The 23,751-nt window shown below is 41.7% G+C and overlaps 1 protein-coding gene across 1 annotated transcript in view; it reads left to right on the top strand.

Annotated features, from left to right (window-relative positions):
- The first annotated feature begins 2,516 nt into the window (after positions 1-2,516).
- Positions 2,517-23,751, top strand: part of PDE6A (phosphodiesterase 6A) — a 71,952-nt gene continuing 50,717 nt past the window's right edge. Inside the window, exon 1 of the mRNA XM_066591312.1 lies at positions 2,517-2,990. Within this exon, the coding sequence (XP_066447409.1) occupies positions 2,517-2,990 (474 nt within the window). The remainder of the gene's footprint in view (positions 2,991-23,751) is intronic.

The raw sequence follows: 23,751 nt of genomic DNA, 5'->3' as shown, positions 1-23,751 counted from the left end.
TCAGCCCATATTATATATATAATTGTATTTCTGAACATGTTTTTGTAAACAGCTAAAATAACAAAACTTGTGTCACTGTCCAAATATTTCTGGCCCTAACTGTAGATAGATTAGATAGATATGAGACTAGGCAAGATAGATAGACAGACACATAGAAAGACATACAGACAGACAGATAGATAGATACATACCCTGGTGCCCGGACTACTTCTCTGCTGAGGAGAGCAGGTGTACGCAGTGTCAGCAGGAGGGAAGCAGCAGGGAGATGACATCATCCCTGGGCCACTCGATGCCTTGCTGTGCTGTGCCCATGTGCCGGTAAGTCTTCCCCTTCCCCTGTCCTCTCTCCAAATCCTCCCCCCTGCCTTTTCCTACTCTCCTCCTGGCTTGTGCTGTCGGCTGGACCGCACTAACTTAGCAAGCGGCCGCCGACAGTGCAAAGTGAAAGTGACCTGTATATGCTAGAGGGCGGCCTCTGGGCCCCCTCAAGCGCAGGGGCCGGGTCACTGTTGCGCCCCCGGTACCCTCTGCCGGTACGCCTATGGATCCGGGAATGTTTAGCTTGCAAAAAAGAAGGCTGAGAGGAGACTTAATAGCTGTCTACAAATATCTGAAGGGCTGTCACAGTGCAGAGGGATCAGCACTATTCTCGTCTGTACAAGGAAAGACTAGAAGTAATGGGATGAAACTGAAAGGGAGGAGACACAGATTAGATATTAGAAAAAACTTACTGAGAGTGAGGGTGATCAATGAGTGGAACAGGTTACCACAGGAGTTGGTGAGTTCTCCTTCAATGGAAGTGTTCAAACAAAAGTTGGACAGACATCTGTCTGGGATGATTTAGTGATCCTGCACTGAGCATGGGGTTGGACCAGATGATGTTCTATGTTCAATACCGCTGTTGTGGAATATTTCCTCCTGCGTGAAATGTCACTTAGGGTTCCTTCACATGGGCGTACGCATAATTGTTGATGCCTCAGCGCAAAGTTTTTGCGCCATAAACTAGTTTTTTTTTTGCGCGTGTATAGGCATATTTTACAGTACTTTTTGCGCCCGCAGGTCATGTTCATTTGCGCGTGTCATACAAACATACCCCGATTTGAATGAGTTCTAGATGTGTTTTTTTTAGTGCAGAATTGCATTGTTTTTCACACATCTGCTTGTGTATTACATGCACATTTTTGCACTCCCATGGACTTCTAGGGGAACCTTTGGTGCGCAAATGCACACAAAAGTAGAGCATGCTGCGTTTTTTTGTGCAAGCAAAATATGGAACTGTGTATGAATCTATTGTAATCAGTTGGTTCTATTTTCTACACATTGCAATTGCAAAGTTCATGCGTCCAAACACGCAGGCAAATACACTCGTGTGAACCATTAGGCGTCACCCATGCAGGCGCTTTTTCCCACTATTAACGCAACGTTTTCAGTGCCACACTAATCGCGGTATAACATTTCCCATTGTTTTCAATGGAGGCTATTAGACAGTGGCTCTATCGCTGCGCTTTCCAGCGCTGCGATTTTTGAGCGGAGTCTGTTCTTATCAATGATGACGTATGATAAACCCAGCTGTCGGACGCAGGTAGCTGCGGCCAAAAGCGAAGAATCACAGCAAAGCACCGTAATTGAAATTGTGGCATTTGCTGAATGCTTGTGTGAGGGAAGCCTTAGCATGCATTCACACATGACTGATTTGCTGTAGATTGACAGCAGCGGAAAACATCTGCATCAAATCCAATCTATACCAAAATGCACCATTTGGCGTGGATTTTGACACAGATTTTGGTGCGAATCTGCAGAAGATTTCACCCTTGCAATTGAATTCAAGTAGGAGTAAAGTAGATCTGCACTAGACTCAGCTATGTGTGAACGCACCCTCATATTTTAAGATATTTTTCACATGGCTAGTCACATAAAAAAAAAAAAAATTTTTAAAAAATATGTTTAGAATAAAAATCTAAAAACTAAAAAAGAATCCTTTTCCTCAGCAGTTGAAGACAAAGTTCTGCAGTTCTTGAAGCACGTGCAAAACCATTCCAAGTGTGTGCTTACTTTAGCATGCTGTGAATTTCTGATTGGTATTCATCTACAACATGCTGCTTTCTTTCACTCCTTCCTAATCTGCCAGCTGCAATGGATTGAGTATCATTGGCAATCATCTTCAGCCTTTAATGTCATTGGTTACTGGATTACAGAAATGTCATGTGACCATTTAAAATGATCATGGTAATCCCCATTTCACCTTCACTATTAGTGGAATAATGCTGGCCTTGCTAAGAATCATCTTACACGACTACTTCCAAATCAGGCTTACAGCTCAGAGCAGGGAGATGGCATGAGCTCCTTCCGTCCCCCTGAAGGCGAAATACCCAGGGGATATCTGAATTTCCCTGGGTTTCCACAATTCTCCATTCTTTCTACTTTTTTTTTTTCATCTGAATGTGTTGAACTATCTCGGTTGGATTCAGAGGCATTCCTGTGAAGGTGCAGTCTGAACCGTAAGTATTGTACTCAACATGAGCACGCTGACAGAGGAGGCAGTGGAGAAGTATTTAGACTCCAATCCAACTTTTGCCAAAGATTACTATGACAATAAATTTCGACCGGCTGTTATATTTGAGCTCCTGAGCTCTGACAAAACCAATGTGGACTTCAGCGTTTACCGTGACCTAAGCAGCGTGGATGAAAGTGAAATAGTCTTCGACCTGATCAGAGGCTTCCAGGAGAACCTCAATGTTGAAAGATGTGTGTTCAACGTACTCAAGAGGATGTCCTTTATTATTCAAGCCGACCGGATGAGTTTGTTCATGTACCGAATGAGGAATGGTACTGCAGAATTGGCCACCAGACTCTTTAATGTCAACAAGGATGCTGTCCTGGAAGACTGCTTGGTGCCACCAGACTGTGAAATTGTTTTCCCTTTGGATACTGGAGTACTGGGACATGTTGCACAGTCTAAAAAGTTAATTAATGTTGCGAATGTGACACAGGTGAGTAAAATGTTCTAAACTGATTTTGTTACCTATTGATTCGTCTTTATCGAATATGTCCAAGCTAGGCTTGCTATTGTTTCCTTCATAGCCTTCCCTGCATACCAAGCACAGTAATAATTCCATGCAGGAGTTCAAACAGGTCATGTACAATACACATGAATATTTAATCCAGGATTAAAGCCTTCCTTTGAAAGTTGTACCTTAGGAAGATAAGCTGCCATGCCTTGTGCAACATGAATGTCTTTCGATTACAAATGTAACAAAAAAAACTATTCCCGTGTGACCCATCTACATCTTCGGCAAGTAGTACATCATACAATCATATAAATGTACTAGACATACTAACGAAACATTTAGTTATAGAATTCGAAAGCAGTTCTGCAGAGCTCATTTGTGTCTGAGAGGATAATCCCATTAGGATGATATGGGTGGAAGACGTGTCAAGGAGAGAGAGAGTTTTATGCATTATGATATATTTTTATTTGTTTTATGTTTATTACTACTTTCTTTCTATTATTTTTTAGAAAGTCACAAATTGTAATTGTGTATACATTACATGGGCTTTGTAAACAGTAGTAAGGTGCACAATGAATCCCTATTAACGCATACATTTGACAATTTCTAAAAGTAAGAAGAATAAAGCCCCATTTAGACACACAGATGATCACTCAAAATTCACCGTTTGAGTGACAGTTTTGAGCGATAATTTTGCATAAACTATTAATGATGTTAATTAGCTGCTAATTTCCATTAGTTGCCGGGAGATGTATTTACAGAACAGCATGTGGTCTGTTCTTCAAATACACGTCTATTGATCTCCAGTGGGCTGGCGGCTGATAACAATGTTATCAGCACTGCCCGGAAAGAGAGCTTGGTGTGCGGTCTCTTATCAGGCATGATGGCTTTTATGCTGAGATGAACTCAGTGATGGACGAAGAGTGCATGGTTCATTTACATGCAATGGATATTGCTTAAAAGCTGTCGTTGGAGAAATTTTTAGCGATAATCGTTGCGTGTAAATCAGCCTTAATATTTATAAAGCGCCAATGTATTCTGCTGCACAAAGGCTGAAGGAATATACACAAAATAAGATGTAACATACAGTATGAAACCGACAGTTAAAACAATAGGAATGAAGGCCCTACTTGCAAGAGCGTAGACTATAAGGAAATAGGGGTGACATAAGAGGTACGAATGCTTGTTCTGTACAATGGTCCAACCAAATAACAGGTGAGGGTGCTATATAGATATACATAAAGATCTATGAGCCAGTATGCACATACACATGTTACAGTACATTACATTATATATTATACCTCCAAAGATCATGTAATAATGCAAATACTAGAAGCTGGTCAGAGCTGCATATTTATGGAGACATTTTGTATGAAACAACTTTCTCATAGTAAATTTGACATTTTCCCATAGAAAATAATTTCTGTATCGACGATTTACATTCTATCACAGCTAGAGCCCATCATTACAGATAAAAATAAAAGTCAGATACATTTCCTAGGTGGAAATGAACATTTTGGTCCTTTAATAATTATGGCTATTATGGATCATTTCAAATGGATAGTACAAAAAAATACACTCAAAAAAGGAATAAACTGCAATACAAAATAGCTAATTTTCTTAAACACACATACTAAATAAAATGTATCAAGATATAAGGAGCAGGTCTGTAGGGCATTACATCATTCACATTATGAGATCAATATAAAAATATAAGATAGATAGATAATGCTATCAATAATAGATATATAAAACATCCATGGCCAAAAGTTTGTGGACACACAATGGACCCCATGCTGTCTTTAGGATAAGCAATATTAAAGGGATTTTTTCCACCAAAGGCATCTAACATCTATCCACAGGATAGCTGATAAATGCATGATCACTAGGGGTTCGAACTTTGGGACCCACAGGGATGATAAGAACAGTGCACCCCAAGGCCTCCAGGTGTCCTGTCAAATCAAAGTACTGTTTAGTTACAAAAGTTCAGCCATAAATCAGTAGGCCACAAACCCTTACTGAACCACTAAGTGCTGATGCTCATTTTGAGTCTCTGGTGTCAGCACTCACCACTGAGTTCTAAACCTCTTCTAGATCAGCCCTAAAACTGTTGGGGTGCTTCAAGGATTGAATTTCCATGGCTGAATGGCCAAATCTAAGCCTGAGATCCACATATGCAAAACTTGGTTAGAATGACCTAAACTTAATGGAAAATTGTTCTTTGGACTGATGACCCAAAGGTCACCATCTGGCAGTCTCATGAATGAATCTGAGTTCAGCAGAAGGTCCAAATTCATATAGCCAAAGTTTGGTGGAGAAAAAACTAACTAGCAGCTGTTTTCTATAATCTGGAATATGGAAGTCTTAAATTGGCATTTTCTAATGCCTTTCTAGAGAACTAAAGATTTTCAGCTCTGTATCATGAGTTTCCTTATCAACATACAATGCCCATGAAAATGGTTTGCCAAAGCTGTGAAAGACTGGTTAATCCTAATAAACAACTTTCCGAAGCAGTTCAAACTTTTCATAATTATTGATGAACACCACTGTCCAGCTTCACTAATGCTTTTATACCTATACGGATGTGATGACTCGCAGTTATGTTCCAAAACCTATTTGGACACTCCAAGAGGAGTAGAGGCTAATATAGCTACATAGGAGGGATGAATGAGATATCTAACAAGCACATATGGATGGGATTTTTGGGGTATGCATCTGCTTTTAGCAATAGTCCTTAGTACATAGTCAAATTTTTTTACCATGTTTAGAAACAGAAACAAAAAGGAAGAAAGGACTGCTTAAGTAGCCATTTTGGTTGGCCAATATTTAATAATAATGTAGGAGGAATGTAGTTAATAAAAATATGTCTTTTACATTTTGGTAGACTTTTAACTAGATATTAATCATAAATAAATATGGCAACTCTCATTGATAGTGTTGCAGATTAGCACCGTGGACACATGGACTTCAGAACTTGTCTTCTGGGTTCTGACTCACCAACTTCGTGTCTCCAAGAAATTCTGCATTCCTTTTTCAGTTATGTAGCCACTCTTTAGCGCTTTTATATTGGATTTCTGTGATTTTTAGGCATTTTTTTTGGCATTATTAATGGCCTTTTTAAGGTAAGGTAAAAGATATTACTGTCGAGTCTATAAGAAATTATCAAAAAATCTACATAGAAAAATATTTTTATTGGTAGCATTCTAGTGGCTTATTTGGGGTTTGTGTACTAAGTATGGTATTTTCCCGGTGTTTTTCTATTAAGCTTCTATATATGACTTGAAATATGACAGGAAAAAGCACATTGTCACATTAAAAGGACACTGGTCATCTTCTTTTACCTGCTATGAAGGAGCCATTAGGTCTACACGGACAAATTTACTATTGTGAGTTTTCGTGTTCACCCTGACTCCCAGATTGAGGCAGAGCACTATCACAAGGTTTTGATCCTGGACAACTTTGATGGTATGGCCAGGTTAATCGTGGGCAGGATTAGGGTGGAGCTTGGTCCTGCACTGAGCAGGTGGTTGGACCAGATGACCCTGGAGGTCCCTTCCAACTCTACCATTCTATGAAAACATGACCTGCTGGGCTCTGTTGAGGACTGGAGTTGTGCACTCCTGCCATATGGCCTAGAGTCTACATCTATAAGTAAATTTTTGTAAAAGTCATATTACAAATGTGGAGGAGAGACTAGTCAGAGGAGAGAAGTGAAATAACCATTATACAGGATATAGTCTACCCAAAGTTATTTTCCAAGATACAGTACTAACATAGTAACATGTTACGGGTACAACTGAAAAAAAAACTTTTGTCCATTTAGTTAAACCTGCCACCTCCCTCCAGTATTGATCTACAGGAAGGCAAAAAAAAACATGAAGTAGAAGCCAATTTTCCTCATTTTAGAGAAAAAATTCCTCCCTGAATCCAGTCTAGTAATCAGAATAATCCCTGGATCAACAACCATTCTGAAGTGATCAGTGGTTATAATATTTGTAATTAATATTGTAACACTCAAGAATGGCATCCAGGACCCTCTTAAGCTCTTTTAGTGAGTTCACCACGTCCTCAGACAGAGAGTTCCACAGTCTCACTGCTCTTACAGTAAACAAACCCTCTTCAGTGTCAGTGTAGAAACTTTCTTCCTTCCACACATAGAGGATGCCCACTTGTTACAGTCACAGTCCTGGAAATGAATAGATCATGGGAGAGATCTCTGTATTGTCCCCTGATATATCTATACATAGTTATTAGGTCTCCCTTCAGTTGTCTTTTTTCCAAATTAAAGAACTCCAGTTTTGATAACCTCTCTGAGCATTGTAGTCCGCCAATTCCATTTATTAACCTAGGTGCCTGTCTTTATACCCACCTAAGCTGGGATATGTCCTTCTTGTGTACTGGTGCCCCAAACTGTCCACAATGTTCCATGTATGGTCTGTGTTGCTTTGCTCACAAAGACATGACAGTGACATTTTACTTACTAAAAGCCATTCTTGAAATGTAAAAACATTGGCCATTATACCTGAAGGTACAATATAAGGCACCATTCATGTACATCAGAGGTTCAGGCAGAGTTTTCAATTAAAACTCTGTGTGTAAGTCATTTAAAACTCTTACAGTTTGCGGACATCATCAAACCTAACCTTCCTTTACTGGTGATTGTGGTGCACACTCTCTCCATGTCTGTGGCAGACATCTGGCTCTGGCCTCTTCTTTGTCCCTCTCTGCTGCCTGAAGGGCACGAACAAACAAACCTGCAGTCTTCAATGACCAGCGTACTTCCTACTATTCTGTCCCCTGCCAATAATGGAGCGGTTCTGGTTATATCTGGTGTCTTTCCCTAAAAAAAGGTGCCTAAGCTTTTGGTTCTTTTGGTGCAGCTTAAGGTCCTCTCTAGTAGTGATGACATAATGGTTTCTTGCTCTGGCTACTGATGACTTTTCTACATTCTCCACTCCTGACCACTGCTTGTTGTATGGACCATTTTCCTGTCTACTGCTTACCCCAACCCTGGCTCTGTGTGCCCTTAACTCTGGCCTGTCCTTTTTGTGAAGTTATACTGCCTGCCTCATCTTTTATTTCTTGGACTACGCTTCTGTTCACATATTCTGGTACTGCATCATGGTCTATTGTAGCATCAACTGCACATAACTGGGACCACTTCCGCTGTAATGGCCTGAAGACTATGTCTGCTAGGGTAAATGGATGAAGCTGCCCAAAGTCAAACCAATGTGCGGCACAGCAGGTACACATCCGTTGACCCTGACAAAAATGGTTCACCAAACCCGATCTGTGTAGAGCTAGTGTATTTTTTACAGCAAGTAAACAATGAATACTGTCAAGGGCGTAACTATAGGGGGTGCAGGGGATCCGGTTGCACCCGGGCCCAAGAGCCTTAGGGGGCCCATAAGGCCTCTCTTCTCCATATAGGAAGCCGAATACTATGAATAAAGCATTATAGTTGGGGGCCCTGTTACAGGTTTTGCATGGGGGCCCAGAAGCTTCAAGTTACGCCTCTGGATACTGTAGAGCATCTCTGGGGACAAGCTTACTTTACTTCATTCCTGCCTTTTTCTATTGCATTTCAGCTGCCACATTTGAAAAAAGTGATCCAATTTGCCCCCATATTGGTTGTCACACAGTAAGGTCCTGTATGTATCGCCCTTGTCTCTCCCTGAGATTTGACAAAGCGGCATTTTCCTAAACCAAATGGGGTGCTGCTTTTGTGCCAAAAAAGATTGTGTGAGAAAAAGAAAAAGCAGATAGAACACAATATGTAAAAAGCGCACACCCAAAATAAGAAAACAAACTTTATTAACACACTATGAAGCAGATATTAAAAACATTAAAAAAAAGAAAAATGCCTATACAATATGGTGCAGATACACCTGTGCAATCAAAACTAACATAGCATTCCCAGCCCTTATCATCGGGTTTGGTTAGGGTTTACTATATTATTTTTCTTGATATTGGATGTCATATTTTGCTATGAATATTATTATTTGTTGGTATTTGCTCTTTATCGTTCAGACACCGTAGTGATTTATTATTGGGGGAAGTCTTGTCTTTTATTTTTGTATTTATTTTATAGATACTGATTTAGGGCTTATTCAGACAGGCGTATATCGGGCGGGTTTTCACGCTGGCCGATATACACTGCCCCTTTTTGCAAGGGGAGGAGGCTGGACGGGAGCAGTGCTCTGAGCTCCCGCCCCATCTTCCCTGTTTGCAATGGGAGGGGTGGGATAGGGGCGGAGCTAACTTTATTCATACATGGTTTACATGCTGCTTTGTATATATATATTTTTGGAGGGTTAGTTTTCATGTTATTTTTGAATGCACAGGTGTATCTGCGCCATATTGTGTGGGCAGTTTTGTGTTCTTTTCAAATGTTTTAAATGTCTGCTTCATAGTGTGTTAATAAAGTGTACATTAGTTTTTTTTAATTTTGGGTGTGCACTTTTTGCATATTGTCTTGCTTTTTCTTTTTCTCACACACACTCCCTGAGATTTGTCTTTTAATGATTATGATTCATTGCATCAGCCCTAAAGCACCTACAAGCCTTCTTGATTGCATAATTGGGAAATGGACTTGTTATTTGTATAGCGCCAGGTTATTCTGCAGCGCTTTCAGGTAATTTATTTATTACCCCCCACCAAGCTGGGTACTGATTTTACCGACCTTAGAAGGATGGAAGGCTGAGTACCTTGAGCCGGCTACCTGAACCAAGCGGGGATTTAACCCACAACCTTCAGGTCGTGAGCGAAAGCTTAGGACTGCATACTGCTGCCTTAACACTCTGTGCCACTCGAGGCCCAAAGTACATATACATCATGCAGTCGCAGAGGGTGTATGGAAGGAGCTCAGGGGTCAGGTCTGCTCTGTACCTGGTAGGTGTCAGATGTATGATTCTAACTATGGGGATGAACAATCACTCCCATACTACCAATAAACAATGAGTACTGACTGGCATGCCGATAGTCAGTCAGAGCTTACTACCACAGGCAGATGACCTGCGCAGGTAAAAGGACCCTTCGATCCTTAATATATACAAAACTAAGAATAATTATTAAGTGGAATGAAGTAATTTTATTATCATTCTTATTAGATAGTGCTGACTACTAGAAAGGTCTGCATTACCCACAAATCTCTTCCCCATTGGTTGTGGTATTCTCACACTTGCTGAAATTGCAAATAAAGTGCCTATCAGATTGAACTGTAGCATCATTTCTTCACATAAAGTTAATGTCAAGTTTCTATATGATTCTAAGTAACTTTCCAAGGGCTCGGTTTAAAGTGTTGAAGTACTATTACATATTATGTTGCTATGCTGACCTCAGAAGGGTTGTTGATCCAGGGAGTTATTCTGATTTCCAGATTTGGAGTCGGGAAGGATTTTTTTCCCCTAAAATGGAGATAGCATTCTCACAATGTGCCAGGTGTCTCTGTTCAGAAAATGGCAGTATAAGATGTCAAATAAAACCTGAATTCTAAAATAAAAAAAATATTTGTGTATGTAAAGACTGTGAGAATTGTTCTGGCAGTAAAAGGGTTAAATAATGCCAAGACTAAGTGAGGAATGCTGAAACACATCAGCATATTACAGTGCCAGGGTGAGGATGCCTGTCTCTATTGCTGAATTATAAAGGGATTTTAATTATGCAATAGCATTTGCAAGTTTGGATCTGATGTCCTGAATACTCCATGATATGATGCCGCCCCCTGCTGGTAGAAAGTAATATGGTGGTGAGGAAAGATGCTGAGCAAGGGACAGATGTCTGTCAGATGGTGAAATGCTAATGCTAGTAAACTACAGAAATACAAAGAAGCTCTAAACTGTACAGGGAGGAATAGAAGGACAGGCACGGTGGCGTCATTTTTTAAAGCCCCACCCCCAATTAGATCCCCACCCCTGGCCACACCCATTCTCCACTCCTGACCATACCCTGTCTCCACTCCTGACCATGCCAAATCTATCAGGAGGAGATGCTTTTTGTGGTGAGACTCAAAATTTTCATAACACATTCCTTACCTGGGTGATTAAGACATGCAAAATGTCTGTGATGCAGCACGCCGCAGAAAATTATCTCTAAACTAATAGTCCAACAAAACAATTATATTACTCCAAACATATATCATTGTAATCAGTAATAGTAGAACAGTTCATTGCATAAATACAGGACCAGAACCAACATCATAAGTATGGGACCAGAACCTAGCTCTGTACATAAATACAGTCCCAGAACCAAACTCAGTTCATAAATGCATGAAGAGATAAATCGTACAGTCACGTCAGCCCCTGCTATTTAAATTTGTACTTCAAAGTATGACTTGTATGATGGGAGGTGCCAGTTCACAAACAAGAATGCTACTTCCCATCATCACTCTACAGTTCATGCAGTGACGTCAGGATTAATCAAAGACAGCCAGTAGCAGAATAATCAATCACACTGACTTACATGTAACGTCATTAGTGTTGTGGTTTTCTTCTTCATCCAGTCCAGACCGGCATGACAGCTTCTCTTGAACACAACTTGTCTCTTCAGTGGTTGTCTTTGACTCTTTGCTTTTTCATATCTGTAATACTTATATTTAGATAAACCTTTAATAGTGCCAAACACAAATTTCCCCAAATACTGTATAAGAGTGCAACTCATAGCACCCCGTACAGTACCCCGCAGTAAAAATAGCCATACTGTCCTCCTGTAGTAATATATTGACCGTATTGTCCCCCTGTAGTAATAACCATACTGGCCTCCTGTTGGAATATGTAGTAGTTGTGACTGCCTATTACTATAGGTAATAATTGCCCTGCAGTAATATGTAGCTATAATGTTGTCCTGTAGTAATATATAGCTGTATTGTCCCAATGTAGGAAATTTATAGCTATACTGTCCGCCTGTAGAAATATATAGCCGTAATATTCCCTTGTAGGAATATATAGCTTTACTGCCCCCCTGTAGAAATATATAGCCGTAGTATTCCCTTGTAGGAATATATAGCTATATTGCCCCTTGCAGTATTAAATAGCAGCCATACTGTCCCCTGTAATAATATATAGCCTTATTGTCCCCCTGTAGCCAAAATGTCTCCCTACAGTAATATATATATACATTATGTCCCCCTGTAGTAACATATCCATAATACGTCCTGTAGGAATATACAGCCATAATGTTCCCCTGTAGGAGTATATAGCTACAATTTTCTCTGTAGTAATACACTCATTGCCAAAAAAATCAAGCACCTAGAAGGAGTTCTTGCAATTGAGTGAAACTTTTTATATGTGAAAGTAACGTTGATATAAGTGAGAGATTACAATATCAGAGCAGAAGGATAATTTATTGCGGAACTGAACCCTTTAAGGGAGGTTCTAGAAGCTCTGTTGTACCACGTCTAGCTTAGATACAAGATGTAATATGGGCAGGCATGGGGGCTCTAGTACACTGTTATACCACATCTAGCTTGGATGCAAGATGTGATACGGGCGGGAATGGAGGCTCTATTACCCTGTTGTACCGCCTCTAGCTTGGATACAAGATGTGATACAGACGGGCATGCAGGCTCTAGTACCCTGTTGTACCACCTCTAGCTTGGATACAAAATGTGATACATGGGCATGGAGCCTCTAGTACCCTGTTGTACCGCCTCTAGCTTGGATGCAAGATGTGATATGGGCGGGCATGGACGCTCTAGTACCTTGTTGTACCGCCTCTAGCTTGGATGCAAGATGTGATACGAGTGGGCATGGAGGCTCTAGTACCCTGTTGTACCGCCTCTAGCTTGGATACAAGATGTGATACGGGCGGGCATGGAGGCATGCAAGTTCTGTATAGTAAGCTGTAGCATATCAGTCCACATTTGCTGTAACTGAGCCTCTAGATCGTGCAAACTTGTAGGCTGTTGGAGTTGGCATTCCAGATGGTCCCATACATGTTCTATTAGCCATAAATCTAGTGACCGGGCAGCCATGGAAGTATGACAATGTTATGGGGCCTTCCTGTGACCCCCTTGCTGTATGCGGCTGTTGGAAAATGCCTCTTGGAAGCCGCCATGAGAGGAACACATGTGGCTACAGGATGTCCTGAACATATCACTGAGCTGTCATTGTCCCTCGCACCACTACTAGTGGTGACCGACTGTTGTATGTGATGGCCCCCCAGGCCATCATACTAACAGTGGGGGCTGTTTTCCACTCCACAGCAAAGGCAGGAGTGAGGCCTCCTCTAGGTCTCCAGACATGAAAATGGCCATCATCAGTGCCCAAACTAAACCTGGATTAATTGCAGAAGACAACCCCATTCCACTCTGTAGCACTCCAGTTTCTTTATTCACGACACCACTATAAACAGAGACAATGGTGGCACTCATAATCAGTACACATAATGGGCGCCATGGGACAAAATGCCCTTCAAAAAAGTGTCTGGAAATGATTTAGACAAGCACAGTAGCCTGTAAGGATGGTGCTACCTGTCTCTGGATGGCAGACAACAAAACAGTTAAAGCTGCTTGTGCTTGTCGGACCATCAGACGATCCTCTCTACTGGTGGTCTAAGGAAAGCATCCTGAGACTGGTTGCTTTGTGTGCATCCACTGTCCCAGTCTGGTTAGAACGGCGCAGTTGACAGCAATTCGTGGATACGACCATCCAGCTTCTCGTATTTCAATAATACTCCCCTCTCAAACTCTGTTCACTGGGTGAAATCTCATCATAGAGGCGTCTAGTGGTCAAAAAGCTCTACACAAGAGGAAAAAGTGGTCCACTACACACAAGGAGCCTCTGAGAGCCTTTTATAGGCCAGGATTATAACACTTTTAGGTTATCAGTTGGCAAGACCCGTATTATTTACAACTCGTATTATTTCCATATCTGCCTGAGATGTAACTGCATGCAGTGTTTTGCACCAAAACGATAACTTCTTCTAGCTGTAATAATATATAGCCATATTGCCCTCTATAGGAATAAATAGTCATAACATATTAAGATAATAAACTTACTCCCCTCCCCCCTGGTCCTATGGTGCTTTTCATCCACTTCCTGAGCTCTTCCAGCCAAGTTTCCTGTGGAATGACACAGGCAACGCAATAACATCATCACTCTGCCTGCGTCAATTAGAAGACTCTGAGTGGCGGAGCCGGGAGCCCAGTGGGGCATCATGAAATGATCATGCTGAGCGCACGAAGATGTGGGCGGGGCAAGACAGGAGGCGGCCGGGACGAGCAGTAGGCCACATGGGAAGGCAGAACAGCAATTGAAAATCGGGACTGTCCCATTGACATTGCAAGTGCAGCTTCTTTCAAATTCAATGGGAACTGTGCCTGCAGTATCAACCTGGGCTAGTGTGCTACAGATATTTCCAGGAGGGGGTATAAAAGAACTACTACTCCCAGCACAGCCAGGCTATTATAATGAGAAATCAGAAGAGGAGAGAACTACAGCTTCCAACATTTCCCCCTGGCTATCCAAGGACCTTCAGGCTTCACTGCTGAACTCATCCCTTGTGACCATCACTGGTCCTTTACCACTATAGCAAAGAGCGTATTCTCCACTGCTGAGCTCTGCCTCCTCGTGAAATCACCGCAGGCTCTGTCCTATTTGTATCACACCGCAGGTCTCAGGGTGCTGGCGCCGGACCTAATGGAAGACTGGATTTTGGCGGGACATGCCTCCTGCTGCCCAGGACTATGGGATAGGATTCCAGATTCAAGACTGTCCTGCAGAATCCGGATAAGTTGGGAGACCTGCAAAAAAGAGAACTTTATTCTGGAACTGCTATTGCTCTAAGAGCTTCTTCACTTGGGCGAATGCGCAACTACGTTCACCTCTATGGAGCGTAGTTATGCATAAACAAGGTAAAAATCTTTTTTTTGACCTTTCAAGCTCCGCACTATTCCATGCGAGTTTGGAAAAAAAAGTGGGACAATAAGTCCTGCCCTATATTTCTCACCCGTTAATACCTCTAATCACAACAAAATCGTTGAAATCAATGGTTTTGTTAAGTCCTGTTATGCGGCCGTGATCACAGCCTCATAACGTGACGAAATCATGCCTACGTGTTTTTTGCCTCACTCCTGAATTTCTAATACATATGTGATTTTTACGTTTTGGGTGGGGAAGCTCTTTGGGGTGCATTCACATGGGGCGGATTTACTGTGGATTTTCCACAATGTATAAGCATGCAGAAAATCTGCAACAAATCACAACAGCAGCAAAGTATATCAGATTTCAGCAAATCTCATAACCTAGTTGTGGAGAAAATCGCCAGCATTTGGCCTCCAGCTCTCTAGTGTATTTGGGTCTACGTGCTGTTAAATTATGGGCAGCACACACACCAGTGACAGCCTATGGGGCTATGCACACTGCCATTCTTTCACTCGGACTGATGGTCTGCAGGAAAAAACTCGACAGGTGTTCCTTGTGAGTTATGCCAGAACCTCTCGAGTGCAACTCACACATGACAAGTGCGCCCCCGCCTGGCCTTAGTTGACCTGCAGTGCAAATTTTAAATACTAAGCATGCCAATTTACGCTGTGGATTGTTCACCCTGGATTTTGCCACATTGGTTGAAGGTTTTTTTTTGCTGACTTTATTCTCAGTGTGGCTCTACAGTTCAACAGAACTTGCAAATGCAAGATCAGGTTACAGTAAATTCAATTACTTAATAATCGGTGAAGTATAATTCCAAAGTAGGCAATGGGTCACATACATAAATCCACTGCAGTGGCCTCTGAGGTCTGTCAGGAGGATTGGCATCTGCCCAGATTTTCTTACTGCATGCCTTTGCATGGAATATTACTGTCTACTGCGCTAATCCATAATTTCCTATGGGTATATTTGACGTACATCCAGTGAGCTTTCATGTGCGTACAGCAAACATGCAGCGGAAACAGTGTGAAAGGAGCCTAAATGACAGTATATTCGTCTTGCAGCAGTTGAAGGATCATCCACTTAATGGACAATGCTGCCACCATCTGGTCATATTGTATAAAGACACAAACAATACAGCTGCCTCATGCAGTTTGTAAAGGCGCCAGTAAATGTCCTGCTTCCCCCTTCAGGTTCAGGATTTGTATGTTTCCTTTTACAAGACTGTTTAATTGTTTGAGATGCTGCTGAGTTGTTGGTTTATTGTTCTGTACACGCCATTTAAATACAATGTATATAAACATACATTATACTGTGTGGATGTGATGTTGTATTGTGTATGTGTTGTATTATGCACTTTTGGATCCTGGGATTGGTGAACCACAGTATTCAGCCGTGTCAACATATCTTGTGGCTGGCAGCGAGAGTAGTTAAGGCCCATTTACACGCAACGATTGTCGTTTGAATGAACAAATTAACGGCATTTTTGCTTTCAATTGCTGAGCATTTACATGTAAGGATAATTGTTTGAAATCCTCGGCATTTCGCTTGTTAGCTATGTAAACACTGTATGTTGTTTGCTCAGGTGGGCGTGTATTAATGCCAAGTATCTCCAAGCTGGAGGTTTTTAATTAGTGCGAAGAAAAACCATTGTCTTCTGCTGCATGAGCCATTGTGTTTAGCTGGACAGACAATCACCCCTCCACTCAAGTCGTTTGAAAGACTGAACAACTGAACAAATGCTTTTTAAACTTAACGATAAGCAAACAAACTAACAACCATTTTTATGCAGGCTGAAATTCAACGATGAACGACAAGTGAGCGAATAGCACAGGGTGGCTTTGCGCACTTTTACATGTAACGATTGGTGCTCAGATGCATTTGTTTGAATGAATTTTGAGCGATCATCGTTGCGTGTAAATGGGCACTTACTCAGCTGTCAGCTAACAGGAGAAGGTCCCAGCATTGTCCCATTTACAGCCTGATGCTGATATGGATGTGTGCAGATAGAAGAGACAGCTGATAAACGATGAGTTTTGGCACCAAAAGACTGAATGCGGATTTGTTGTGTCAAAAAGACCTGTAATTGGTCCTTGTGAATTGTTATGCCTTATGGCCCTTTTACACGGTCCGACAGTCATTCAATCGTTTGCACAAACTCTGACATCATCGCTAAGGTCGTCAGCGCTCGTGCAGAGTGTTTACACGGAAAGACTTGCAGCTGGATCGCAGCCTTCTAAAGATGAGCGAGCGTACTCGCTAGGGGCATATACTCGAGCGAGTATTGCCTTTTGCGAGTACCTGCCCGCTTGTCTCAAAAGATGCGGGTGCCGGCGGGGGAGAGCGTGAGTTGCAGGAGTGAGCAGGGGGGAGCCGGGGGGAGGGGGAGAGAGAGATCTCCCCCTCTTCCTCCCCGCTCTCCCCTGACGGCACCCGAATCTTTTGAGACCAGCGGGCAGGTACTCGCATAAGGCAATACTCGCTCGAGTATTTGCCCTTAGCGAGTACACTCCCTCATCTCTACAGCCTTCTTATCCGCTTCTTTTATGGCACTATTTCGGGATGCATTCAATGTATCGTTTAACTTATTAAATTTGTTTGGGGTGAGCGGAAACCCCCCCAGAAAGTCTGCTATTGTACAGTATAAATGACATTAGAGTCTTGTGTGGTGCAGAGTGTAAGCTCTCGCCTACGACCTGAAGGTTGTACATTCAATCCCCACATGATTCAGGTAGCCGGCTCAAGGTTGACTCAGCCTTCCATCCTTCCGAGGTCGGTAAAATGAGAACCCAGCTTGGCGGGGGGTAATAAATACCTGAAAGCGCTGCGGAATAAGTTGGAGCTATACAAATACCAAGATTTACATACGGCGATACCACATTTTTATTTCTTTCGTCTGTTACTACTTTTCCATAACAAAAATAACTTTTAAAACCTGCGCTGGCATTGCTGCATCCAGAGACACAGAACGCTTCTATTTTTTTGCCAAAAGAGCTGTGTGAGTTTTTATTGTGTTTTATGAGACAGATAATTAAAAAGTAGCAATTCCAGTATTTTTCAATATTTTTCAGAATATTGTTATTGCAATGTTTTTTTAGTTTTTTTTTACAATAAGGTTCTTCGTAGGAGAAACTGTGTTTTTTTTTTCTTTACTATTTTAGACTCAATTACACTTTTTCTTAAATATTTTGTTTTGTCCCTTAGCGGGACTTGAAGAAGTGACTGGGGACCCCAGGCCAGCAGAGTACTTTAAGAGCGTAGCTGCTACAGCAGCCACCCGGCTCCACACTCTATAATTAATCGGTGACAGTGTTGGCTGGACAACACTAATGTAGCAGTGATAAGTAAATGTCCTCAGCGACTGCCACGTTAGTTGTTATCTTGTTAAAAATGAACTGTTGCAACAGCTGCCAGGCACATTTAGCCTGCGCTAAATGAGCCTTTCACAGCATAGCATGGAATATGACTGAGATAGCAGTAAGCTTTGGTGCAGTATAGTACTAGTCAAAGGGTCACTAGTTCTGTATTGCACCAAGGCTTACTGCTATCTCAGTCACATAATTTGGATAAATGAGCCAGGCGGCTGTTGCATCAGTTACACTGATAGAAGCAATGGGTTGCTGTAAAAATGAACTAATGCAACAGTTCCTGCATATTCACTTATCCCTAATATGTGACGGCGCTGCCCGGCCGACAGGGACACTGACTGTATATGGGAGCTGGGTGACTGCGGTATCCACTCCTTTCCAGCTGTGCTCCCCCTATATTACCAGTGACCACCTGCAGCTCTGCTCCCTTGCTTCTTCTTAGTTCCTCCATGGCGATAGTAAGATTATCAGCAGAGCCGCAGAGGCAGGCGACAGAAGCTTCTTGCTTTCCCGGGTCACTGGGGGGCAGGCAGGAAGCAGAGGCTCCTTCTCAAGGATTGGTTCCAACCTCCAGCCCACCCATCCAAATGTTCCTATCAATATTTGGTAGAGGCAGTCTCCCAACACTGCTGGAACACCCTGAGCAGGAAGTTGTTTTTTTTCATAGCATGATGCATCGCCCACGATGTCAAACAGTGAAAAGTTTGGTTTCTGAGTAAAAACAAAACTGCAAAGCTCGTAGACCACCTAAAAAAACACACTTCAACCACTAATCTTCTGTGCCTTATATGAGCAATTGTAGTTGTCATGAATTTGTATGCCACTGTACTGTAAAGAAAGTACAATCTTGGTCATTAAAGGGGTAGCTTCATACTACTGACAAGTTCAAATATCATTGTTTTTTTGTGCACTTCCTTTTTAGGTAAAGCCAAGAGAAAATCCTTGAAGAAGGAAAAATGAAATGTTTGTTTTTACTTTGACTTCCTTTTTGTATCCAATTCTGATTTAGGCTAATAGAAATGCATAAAAAATGTGGTGGGTGAAAAAGCACTTAGTAAGAATTAGAGATGAGCGGGCGTACTCGGTTCGGGCGTTTTTGCACTCGAGCACCGCTTTTTCCGAGTAACTGACTACTCGGACGAAAAGATTCGGGGGGCGCCGGGGGTGATCGGGGGGTTGCAGAGGGGAGTGGGGGGGGGGGAGAGAGAGCTCCCCGCTGTTCCCCACTGCTACCCCCCGCTCCACCACGCCGCCCCCGCCCCCCGGCGCCCACCGAATCTTTTCGTCCGAGTAGTCAGTTACTCGGAAAAAGCAGTGCTCAAGTGCAAAAACACCCGAACCGAGTACGCTCGCTCATCTCTAGTAAGAATCTGTCCAACCTTTTAGACTTTCCTTGCCATGATGCTGTGGAGGGTCGACAAGTTCCTTGTCTGCAGAGATATTAACAGATATGACAATATCTGTTTGTTACCCCACTACACCAAAGGGAGTTGGTATTTCACTAAGCGGGGCAATAGCACCTGCTGGATCTTTCATGTGGAAATCACAACACCCCTTTCATGCCTTTAAAAGTTATAGAAACCTGAACCCCAATTGCCTAGGGTCTGTAACAAGTCCTTCATGTAAATTGTGACATAGATATTTCTTGCAACAGAGGCTGACAACTTTACACAGTTAGTTTTGGCACATGGGAGATTAGGCTGATCATACACATTAATTAACTGTCAGTTTGTTCCTTAACACCTATCTCTCCTGACCCCCCATAGATATATATGGTCCACTCACCCAAATTCCACAGAGGGGATTAAGTCACTACTAAACTGCTCTGGTGGAGGCTTATCTTCTTGAGACCAAACAGATCTGGCAAGTGGAAATCCAAGTGCCTGATTCTTATCTCCCCCAAGATCTCCATTGGGAAAAATCGGGAAGCCACAATGCACATTAGATGATTGGCCGGTCTAGACAAAATAGGCTGGTTCAGCTGATGAACATCTAATGTACAGGGCCATCTAAAAGCAAAGAGAGATCAGCTGGAACTAATAGTGCATTTCAAGGACTAGTAGTACTGCTCCAGTTTACGGGACATTCGTTACCATATGCTTGTTACATATTGGTAATTTAAGCATTTCTATAAAGCACGTTAAAAGAGCAATTAGACACATATATTTGATATTTTCAAGGATGTATTATATATAATAAATTGCACTCCTTTCTCTTCTCAGGAAACGTAATGAAACATTTCTTGTGGCAAGTCTATTTAAACATAATTGCTAATATATGACAAGCAATTCACTGAAAAGGAAACAAATTAGCACTGCACTGCTAATTAGAATAGCACTGAAGAAAGCCACACTTGTTGATACAAGGTTAAAATACCAGATCACTGCAGGATGCAGACAGGTCCTAATTGTGTATGAGGGAGGTTGTACAGGTGCAAAATACTGATGGACATTCACTTCACCAACCCATGGGGGTGGATGTTTAGGGTTCCAAATCAGTGTTTCCCAACTCCAGCCCTCACGTATCTCCAACGGGTCATGTTTGCAGGATTTCCTTAGTATTGCAATGTAATTATTGTCAGTGCCTCAAAAATTACCAGAATTATCAGAATGTTCTGTCTGCAAGGCAGGGGCGTAACTATAGAGGGTGCAGGGGATGCGGTTGCACCCGGGCCCAGGACCCTTAGGGGGCCCATAAGGCCTCTCTTCTCCATATAGGGAGCCCAGTACTATGAATAAAGCATTATAGTTGGGGGCCCTGTTACAGGTTTTGCATTGGAGCCCAGAAGCTTCAAGTTATGTCTCTGTGCAGTACGGTTTAGGTATGGGTACGGGTACAGATACAGATAGAGGGGGAGCCCCAGCTCACATTTTGCATCAGGGCCCCTGAGCCTTTAGTTACGCCCCTGCTGCAAGGTATCCTTAAATCATGGCCTCTTGCGCACTTGAAGACTGGAGTTGGGAGACACTGTTCTAATGTACAGAAATAAGGCATCTACTGTATAATAAGGTGCCAGTCACATGGTTATGTGTAGTGCACCCTACTGGCCACCAGAGTATTGGTTACCCTCATACTATGGCCTTCAGGCACCTCTGTAAGTACACCTCACAAGTATCACACAAGCCCTCTATCAAAGAGAAGTCAAATGGATTTTTGATCAGTGAGTATCATTATGGACAGCCATGATATATTTAAGAAAATCTGGTCCCTCAGGATTGCTTACAATTTATCCTGGAAACTTTTTTCTCTATTGGAGCCAACTCCCTTCCATCTTGTTGATCTCTCCCCACACCATTTTCATGTCTTTATCTCTTGTTTGCTTTGTGATTCTTTCCTTCCAAGTAGTTTACTGTTTATCATTGTTCCGGGTAGTCACCGATTACCTTAGGCCTCGATCTTTTGGGCCATCTATATTGTATTTCGTTTTGGGCCTGTTTATTCAATTCTCTATAAATTAAAAACAATAATCTTAAACTTAGATTTTGGGTGTGTTAAATATTTTGACACTTGTATAGTTCGCCTAGTTATGTGCAGAACAAACATAGAAACTGCTAATCTTTTAATCCTAATTTAATTAGAACAGTCCTAGATTAACCTAGAGGTACAAGTTGATTTAGCAGTTTGCTTCAGCTTGCTAGCTGCTGGCTGCAAAGCTTTATTTCTACATTGTGATAAAATCCATACTGTACATTACACTATGCCGGGCATGGAATAGTTTCTTAAAGTGGATAAGGCATACAACCCAGGACAGCATACACGCATGTGTTCTAGATACTGGCTGGATCAGGGCATCCTGTACTTATTGTAACTGGCCTCAATTAGTATATACTAAAATATTACATTTTTTGCACCTATCACCAAATAAGATTCGGTTCTATACAGGGTACTATGCATGTCAACAAAGCACAATGAAATTTCAATGCAATGTTAGACTGGCACTTCACAGTACCAGGGGATCAACCAGTGGGACCAGGTTAAGACCCAGTAATTGGCCTTAAAAGTCCAACAGGAGACAAGCTGATTTGGAGTTGATTCACAAGTGACCTATTCGAATTTATTATATGCCATGTGTGCAGAATTATAGCAGCATAGTTTAGGATGGGGTTAAAAGTGGACAAGTACTTAGTCTGTATAGTTTGACAACAAGAACTCACAATCATTTCCTTTGGTGGATCCAACATACCCTTCCAACATTGTTTCTAAGTAGCCCTCCCATAAAGGATCAATACATACAATATCTCTTGCACATATTGCTTATTTGTGGACAGGCAACTACTTCTACCGCAGATAGACACAGGAAAGTGGCTGCCCTGCATCAAGTGCAACAAATAGTGGTTCAACCACATGTCTTGGGTAAAGGTTTAGCAGCTACTATAGTTACACTTTCTCACTGAGAGTTCTTTGTAAATGAAATAGACCAAGGGACCAGCTAACAAGGAGATTATAGGTAAATTGCAGGGAACGTAGCTAGAGAAATAGGGCAAGCATAAAAGTTTTCTTAACTTTGGAAACATTTTGTTAGGCACACTGGGTCCAATGCATGTTGATCTGTAATTAAAATCTCTATATGCATAATCACATTGACTAAGAATGCCCATTGGATTTCTAGATGGGGCAAGGTTCTAAATCAAATTATTACAAGTTGTACTGTTATACATTTAGTCTGCTCTTGCTTTCTTTACCATGTATGCTGCCCATAAATAGAGTGGCATGTTCAAAATGGCAAACTCACTTTACATTCTCCAGGCTTTCCATCTTATTCATAATACTCTTGACGTTAAGGGAAGTGATTAAGGTAATAGGTATCCATTAGAAGATACAGTTTGTGTAATCCCCTAATGTATCCTGATAAGTTTAGATAATGTCAGCCTATGCTTAAAAAGCAAATACATTTTGTGAAAGATACGACCTACAGTACAATAAAGAAGTTGGAGTCAAACCAACTCTGAAGGAAGTTCACAATGGTAACATAATAACAAGTAATTATAGACTTCATGGATTAGTAGCTATTACAGGAACAGAGCAATCAGAAAAAAATCATGTCATCCTCACCTGGGCAAAAGAGAAACAGTATATTCTCTGACAAAGGCATTCATTACAGCCCAAAGTTTCCTGGTTTACCAATACGTTCAGTTGCATGGCTCTCAATTCATTCTGCTTTAACCCCCTTAGGACCAGATGCTTTTTAGGGATTTTACCCAGATGGTGGTTTTACTCCTTTAGCTACCAAGATTATTTTTCCGTTGGGTAAAACGAAAAAAAGGGGATTTAGTACGGTGTTAGCCTGTTGAGCAAAGTGTGATTCTTCTCAGTAAGCGAAACCAAGTAATCTTGTAGATATGATACCTTTTAATGGCTAAGAAAAATAAATGATGTTACAGCAAGTTTTCAGGTCTTCTATAGACTCTTCATCAGGCTAAATGAAACTCGTTTGGATGGAGCACATATCTAATATATAAATGCAGAGAGTACACCCCTCTTGATCTAAATACAAATGTTCACACAAAGAAA

The sequence above is a fragment of the Eleutherodactylus coqui genome, chromosome 2, assembly GCF_035609145.1.
Source record: "Eleutherodactylus coqui strain aEleCoq1 chromosome 2, aEleCoq1.hap1, whole genome shotgun sequence".
NCBI lineage: Eukaryota > Metazoa > Chordata > Amphibia > Anura > Eleutherodactylidae > Eleutherodactylus > Eleutherodactylus coqui.
Note: the sequence above shows the minus strand (reverse complement) of the source record. Positions and strands in the feature narration are given on the sequence as shown.